The 7660-nt window shown below is 35.5% G+C and overlaps 1 protein-coding gene and 1 long non-coding RNA gene across 2 annotated transcripts; both read right to left on the bottom strand.

Annotated features, from left to right (window-relative positions):
- Positions 1 to 2669: 2669 nt before the first annotated feature.
- Positions 2670 to 3521, bottom strand: LOC143595761 (uncharacterized). The gene is made up of 3 exons (XR_013146580.1): positions 3424 to 3521; positions 3272 to 3355; positions 2670 to 2754 (listed from the first exon to the last, which is right to left on the bottom strand). It is a non-coding gene; the product is annotated as an uncharacterized LOC143595761 (long non-coding RNA).
- A 297-nt stretch (positions 3522 to 3818) lies between these two features.
- LOC143595759 (uncharacterized) lies at positions 3819 to 6704 on the bottom strand. Its single transcript, XM_077074700.1, has 5 exons — positions 5787 to 6704; positions 5301 to 5588; positions 4758 to 5189; positions 4155 to 4257; positions 3819 to 4081 (listed from the first exon to the last, which is right to left on the bottom strand). Exons 1-5 carry the CDS (start codon positions 6702 to 6704, stop codon positions 3819 to 3821), a joined length of 2004 nt encoding a protein of 667 aa, XP_076930815.1.
- Between the last annotated feature and the right edge of the window lie 956 nt (positions 6705 to 7660).

Here is a 7660-nt window from a genome sequence, read left to right as displayed (position 1 = left end):
TAATACAGAATACAAATAAATCACTATGGTCATGTTTATTTTGTAACAAAAACTTCATATTAAGGTTTCATAGTTAGAAATGTACCTTTGCATTGTATACATGATGAGTATGATGCCACCAAAGAGCTAAACTGAGATTATTTATAGTCTTTGTGATTAAGGTTAAGCTTACGAAATTTCTCGGTGAGGTCTTTTAAATGGTCAATTGCATCTCCATCTGTTCAACATTATCTCACATTATGTAAATGAAATTATAACATGAGGCGTTGAAGAGAAATTCATGAATTATTTCTTACCAGGAAGATCACATCGGAGAGAGAATTGTCGTTTGTTCAACTTCCGTCGGCGTCTCCTTTCTGCAAATACTTTCTTAGTCGAAAGACACTTTCTTTTCCTATTCCTGTCACAATTGGAGCTCTCTCCTGTGACGTCATTGCTTCCGGTGGAAGATTCATCACCATCTATACTGTTATCCATGCTGATGAATTTTTAGAAGAATTTGCAAATTAAAGAGAAAGTGATGAACAAAAGGGTACATTTCATATAGGGTGACTGTGATATATACATGCATACAATTATACAAACTTAGCTGGATTTTTGTTTAGAAGTTTTGAATTACTTTCACATGTGAAAGACGCTATATGCATATGCTACAAGAAATTGTTTGTAACGGATTCTTTTGTTTTTCTCACCTGAGTTTGATCATGAAACATGTTGTTGAAGTTATATGATTAGTTTTTATTAATGATGATTTTTGTCATTTCACAAATTCACATGGTTTAGATGCATCGTCACCCAAGCTCGACTTATCTAAAGCTTAAATATATTGCGTAACGCTCACTTTAAAGCAAAACTACTGTGACTGCCCAAACACTCAAAACTGCTCACCGACGAGGTTATTCATCGATGATTAAGTTATTCGACTTCATGGTATAGATTGGTTGAGCATATTTTTAAATAACGACTTCATATATAAACCTTTTACACATGTATATTAGCTTAAGGGTTATAATAATAAAAATAACAAAGTTTTTTTAATCATTTGAGATAACAAAATTTAAATTTACTACCATCAGTCCATCACATACAATTGACCTACCCAGAGCTATTTGGCCAATATCATGCCCATTTACCGATCATTGTTGATATATGATGAACCTTTATCTTGATATTTTCTTTTGTTTTATTATTATTATTATTGTTGTTGTTGTTGTTAAGATGTTCTTTTGATCTTTTTATAAGATATATCACATCTTATTGCATCAAATGGTACCTGAACAAAATTATAATCATTAAACGATACAAAACAGTTTATTACATACTAAAACAAAAATTGGAAAAATTGATGCATTAGATACATTAAAAGAGCATAGGTTTTATCAGGGGAAAGTGAATGCGGTGTTGTGATGAATGGATTGAAAAAAAAAACACAATTTGATTATGTAATTACATAAAAACGCTAAATAATTTGCGATGAATGGAGATGATGAAACTTTCGAATCCGAACACAAATAACAAGCAAAAACAAACATGTGAAATATGTCTACATCGATGGAGTGTAAAAATAGTGTGTTTTAGTTTTAAATGTTTTAAATATAAACGGCGTAATTTTGAGGGGGTTTGCGTCTGACAATACCGTATTCACTTTCCTCGTTTTATTATAGCTACAAAACAATAGATATATATTTAAGAGTAAAGTGTTCGGCACAAACCATCCTTTCAAAAATTGAAATGTGTCAAGAAATTGAAATATGAAAGTAAAATTTTAACTGGTTAAGCAGAAATGAAAGTAATTCTTTTTAAGAGTCGGAAATGTTAGTGAAATGAAATTTACTCTTTAAATCCGTTTGATAAAAGCAAATGTATCAACTCTAAAGTTTAATGTATTCACTTTCATAATTATTTTATTTCTTGAACTTGAAAAATTTATATAATTTGAAATTAAAGAAAAGAAGTTCTGAAGCTTATTTGTAAATTTTTAGCTCTTATTTTCTTTATTATTAATTTCTTAGTTCTAAACTATTACTAGAAAATTTACCCGAGCGTTCCGACAGGATATTTATGTGCCATATTTGAAGTTCATATGCATTTTATTAGTTACAAACCAATAGCAATTTCTAAACGTCATTAATAAGTTACATTGTGAAGTTTAACAAACCATGATAAGTTAAGAGTAAGTTTTACATCGTTAATACATAAAAACCCATTTGCCCCTAAAAGCCTGATTTGTCGTCCCTAAAACCTTTAGGGGTGACTTGTCGCCCCAAATGAGTTGACCCTAGTACCTTGTCACTAATTCGCCATTTGCCACCCCTAAAGGTTATCGTCGCTCCTAAAAGTATATGTCGTCCCTAAAAGGTGTCGCCGGTAAAATGTTTCCGATTAAACTCCGGCGAGCCTCCGGTGAAGTATTAGGGGTGACCCGTCGCCCCTAAAGGCCTCTGAATTTAAAAAAAAATATTTTTCGTATTTCCGGCTATTTCCCGATTTTTGCGCTCGTTTTATACAAACATTTGTCACAACGATTCATATATATACATATCAACTTATAAAAGTACATAAATGTCAACGTACGAGCACTAATTAAACAGCATTTAAACCGATAGAGTAGCTAGTTAATTAGGAGCCATACTATCATTCGTCGCCTTCATCCATGTCATCCTCGTTGTCTTTACTTGATTCTTTTTGGTGATTGTGATATTTGTCTAGGTGATGTAGAAAATTTGGATCTTGAAATAAACTATCAATTTGGGCCTACAAAATAAGATGTATATGTTGTAAGTAAACACATAAAAACTTAATACTACCAATATACAACACTTTAATACACTAATTAATATAACACAATAAAGTTTTAGTCTATTAAGCGTGTTAGGATCATTTTGACCTATCCAATACATTTACCAATAAAAACGAAAATAATAACATAAACTACTTTTGATTACCTGTGTCATTGGTGGAGGCGGTGTCTGCTCCGGCCGAAGATGATCAACACGACTCGATGATCCGGGTAAAGAAGCTCTAGGTTTACGACCAATCCCTCTGATACAACCGCGTCGAGGACCCATCACCTTTTCGAATACCTCGACCGCATTCAATAGTGGCTCGGGACTTTCTTCATATTCTTCTTCGCCGTTGGGCTTAGTTTGAGATTCTAACTCTAGCCTTAAATCATTTTGTAATTTAAAAAAAAAGTATATAGTATGCTCTTTCTCAAATGTTTGTGTGTGTGTGTGTGTGTATATGAAAAATACATTAAATAAATACTTACATATTGTTGCTCGGCTAGCTTGTTGTCAAACATCCCATCATGACGAGTATGCGCTTTCTTAAACGTTTGTAGCTGGTTCATATTCTGTATATAACAATTAAAATTAGATTATAGATTATACAATAAAAACATTATATAAAAAAGAACCTTACATTTTTGTAACCATAGCTACCGTATGTCGGTCGCCCCCCCGGTGGTTTGGGTATTTTTGAAGTTTTCGATTGTCTATGTTAACCATTGCCCGGTTTTTATGTGACCCGGAACAAAAATAGTCAACTGTTTTCTTCCAATTTTCGCTCAACATATCTTGGAGGCTCTTTTTCTTTATTTCCTCCATATCGTTAGATCCTCCCACACTGTTAAAGTGTGTTTTTGCATTCGATTTCCGACCTCTATATCGTTTAATGATTGCCGCTTCAATGCCACCTTTTAACTATTCACATTGTGGATCCCGCTCAATCTCATCAAAATCAAAATATTAATAGGAATTAATTAAAATAAGTTAGTCAAGTAAAAAAATAATAATGAACTAACGAACATACTAAATTTATAAATCACGTATACGCATATGTTCGTTGAGCGCATTCTTTTCTTCCTCAGAAACAGATGCCCAGGAGTCTTTATCAAACACGATGTTTCTCCACATGTAATTCCCCACATCCCGAATAAACATATCTCCAACATCACCAATGGGAGAAAATGTGGCAAATCTATCAAAAGTAAGCCTTAAAGGCTTCCTGCCGTTTTTTGCAAATGCATGTAACACTTTTATATTTTTCGCAGTACCCCTTCCTTTTCGAGCCAGAACAACTACAAAATTAATAAAAATTATCAGTCCCAATATATAATCAATAAATAAATAAATAAACTATACAAGACTTACCGTCCTCCTCTTGACAACCTCGCCTAAAACCTCCGGGAGGTGGTGGATCCTCGGCACCATCTCCCCCATGACCTCGTGGCATGATGTCCGCCATCACAAACAACTACAACATCAATAATAAAACTATTTCCTAAGAATTTATAAGATATTGAATATAAATATATAATATGATGAATCAAGTTTTCTATTACAACACGAAATTACAGACAAAGTTTGTTATAATAGATACAAAACATAAATTAAACAAAATGTTCTTTTAATCAGACTCTTCCTCGGATGTGTTAGTGTCTGTATCATACACCATCGTGTCAAAATCAGGATCGTCCTCGTCATAATCGTCACTAATGGTCCTGCGCACAGTCCTGCTCGTTGGCGGATCAAGTTCAATTGGTGTCTCGCCCTGAGTAACATGAGAAGGCGTGTTTTGAAAGTATTGTTTAAAGTCAATGAAAAGTACACGATTAGATGAAGAATTGTTGTGCACAACGTCAAGATCTTCGACTAAGTCATTGTCAACATTTTGAACATTCTCGACTCCGCCATTGTCATTTAATGCAGGTATATCCCAAATTTTTCGATGATTAACATTCTCAACGACCCAACGATGGTTTTTTTGCTTTGGTTTGCTCCAGAAGGTCCTTGGATGTAGAACACTTGTTTGACTTGTGAAGCAAATATAAGTTTATCTTCTTTGTCCCATTCACGTTCTGTGTTGATACTGGTAATATTATTGTTAAATGTAACACCCCTTCGAGTATCAAACAATTTGCATTGAAATAGGACTGTTGAATACCCATTTGGATAACACAACTCAATAATCTCTTCTACTTGGCCATAGAATTTCTCACCATTCTCTTCCTCAGCTAGAACCCCGGAGATTTGTGTTATTCGTTTGGCGTCACGGCCAAGTACCATAAACCTATCACCGTTTACTATGCAAGCGGTGTAAGTAAAGGCATTTTTGTCCTCGCCTATTGAAAGCGCATACAGATCTGGATGGAAATTTGGAGAACTTTGTATTTTCATCATATAAACCTAACAAATATATAATTATACAAGTTATATATGTATTACCTAACAAATATAAAGTGATACTTGTTATATATGTATTACCTAACCTTCAGCTATACAACCTTCCGGGTTTACCTTATTGCTAACAAATTTTTTTAGTTTTTTCATATACCTTTCGAACGGATACACCCATCTCATATATATTGAACCACCGCGAATCGCTTCATCAGGTAAATGCAAAACCAAACGAACCATAATTTCAAAAATGTTGAAGGATAGATCAACTCTAACTTGCACAATATTAAAATAATGGCATCTTTGGCTTTCTTCATATCCTCCACCAATAGTATTCGGGAGCAAAGTTGCTTTAAGAATGTGCAAAGGTCTACTATTGGTGTAGAAGTATCTTTGGCCAAAAACCCTCTAAACCCAATGTATCAAACGTTGCATAAGAATATGACAATCATGAGCTTTTAACCCAGTAATGTTGGTATCGTTATCTATCACTCTCTTGTTGATATTAGATCCAAACACATCAGGCAATTTAACATCTTTTATGAACTGGCAGAAAAATTTTTGATCACTGACCTTAAATGAATATTTTGGGTGGGGTTTATAAACCTTGTTACCTTTTTCTTGTAACCATTGTGTTCTTCGAATATTTAGAGTTTTCAAGTAGTCACGTGCGTTTGACGTGTCTTTGGTTTTATCATTCATTATAAGAGTACCCAGCAAACTATCACACATATTTCTCTCGATATGCATTACATCTAAGTTGTGTTTCAACTGTAATGTTGACCAATACTCAAGTTCGAAAAATATGCTTCGTTTGGTCCAGTTCAACTCAAACTCCTCCCGCTTTCTCTTAGGACCTCCAAAATCAGGATGTTTGCCCGGTAGACGATGAAGTAGACGACCAAGTTGATCTTCTATGTCAGCCAGACTAAATTGTTTCGGGGGGGGGGGGGGGGCTTTTGTCTCGGGTTCTCCATTAAATCCCAAACTTGTTCTCCACCGGTGGTTAGCATCTAAGAAGCGCCGATGACCAAGATATACAACTTTATTTGATGCATATACTGAAGATGTATCTTCATTGCAAGTCGGACATGCATTGTAGCCCTGTCCGCTCCAACCCGATAGACTACTACAAGCTGGGAAGTCGTTTATGGCCCATAACAACGCCGCCTTCATTGTGAAGAATGTGTTTGTCATCGCGTCTTTAGTATGTAAACCTTCCTGCCACAAAGGCTTAAGCTCATCCACCAAGGGCTTAAGAAAAATATCCATGTCTTTTCCAGGTGATTTTGGGCCAGGAATCAATAAGGTCAACATGAATGAAGACTCTTTCATGCATAACCATGGAGGCAAATTGTATGTGGTGAGTACAACTGACCACGTGCTATGACCCAAACTCATGTTACCAAATGGATTGAAACCATCCGTTGCAAGTCGTAGACGAACATTTCGGGGTTCTCTCGAGAAATTGGGGTACTTTTTATCAAATTCTTTCCACGAAGATCCATCAAAAGGATGACGCATCGTACCCTCTTCTGATCGTCCAGTACTGTGCCAGATCATATCTTTTGTCGTATGCCTCGAACAATACAAACGTCTTAGTCTTGGGGCCAAAGGAAAGTATCGTAACACCTTATGAGGTACCTTCTTACCCGTTGTTTTTGTATCGGCTCACCGACTCTCATTACAAACAGGACAATTTTGTAATGACTCGTTATCTGCCCAGAAGAGAGCACATTCATTCTTGCATACATCTATTGACTCATACCCCAAACCAACCTTTTTTAATGTCTTTTTAGCAGCATAATGCGAAGCGGGAATCTTGTTACCTTCTGGATGTGAAGACTACAACAACTCTAGGAGCTCATCAAATGAACTATTAGTCCATTTGTTATTCACCTTGATATGCATAAGCTTTTCTAAAAAATCAAGAGAAGAAAACCTAGTACAACCAGGATATAATTATGACTTAACTTCCTTTAACAACTCTTCAAAATCATCACGGACGCCGCTACTCTCTGTACCTAAGTTCCCTTCATCATCGTTGGTATCCTCTTCCATACGCTCATCCATAATGTCTTCGATAACGCCAACCATATCGTTTGTTGGTGCAACATCGTCTACAACCACAACAGGCGGAACTAAACTTTCACCGTGATAAATCCACCGATCATACGTCCGACAGAAGCCAAATGCCTGCATATGACATCTTATAATTTTGAGGGGTATTATATTAGAATTCTGACATTTTGCACACGCACATCTAACATGGACTCTATTGTCAACATGATTGGTGCACCTCTCGATAAAAGAGTTGAGCCCTTACTGGTACTCAGGTGAACTACGGTTTGGATTGGTAAGCCAACTTTTATCGACAGACATGATAATGCAGCTGAAACAAATTTAGGGTTAAAGATTAACCCTATAGGAGAGTATTACGTGATTTTTTGGATATTGAATAGAGTATTCACAAGGGTAGG

This window comes from Bidens hawaiensis, unplaced genomic scaffold, assembly GCF_021521415.1.
Source record: "Bidens hawaiensis isolate Kalapana, Puna unplaced genomic scaffold, B.hawaiensis_p1.1 tig00045510_1, whole genome shotgun sequence".
NCBI lineage: Eukaryota > Viridiplantae > Streptophyta > Magnoliopsida > Asterales > Asteraceae > Bidens > Bidens hawaiensis.
Note: the sequence above shows the minus strand (reverse complement) of the source record. Positions and strands in the feature narration are given on the sequence as shown.

Excerpts from the sequence above, each read along its gene's own strand:
- LOC143595759 (XM_077074700.1), bottom strand. The coding sequence starts at position 6,704 with ATGCGTCATCCTTTTGATGGATCTTCGTGGAAAGAATTTGATAAAAAG. Across the intron at positions 4,258-4,757 it reads ACCAAAGCAAAAAAACCATC|TTGTTTGTGATGGCGGACAT; the intron begins GTTGGGTCGTTG and ends TTGATGTTGTAG. Across the intron at positions 4,082-4,154 it reads AGGTTGTCAAGAGGAGGACG|TTGTTCTGGCTCGAAAAGGA; the intron begins GTAAGTCTTGTA and ends TTAATTTTGTAG.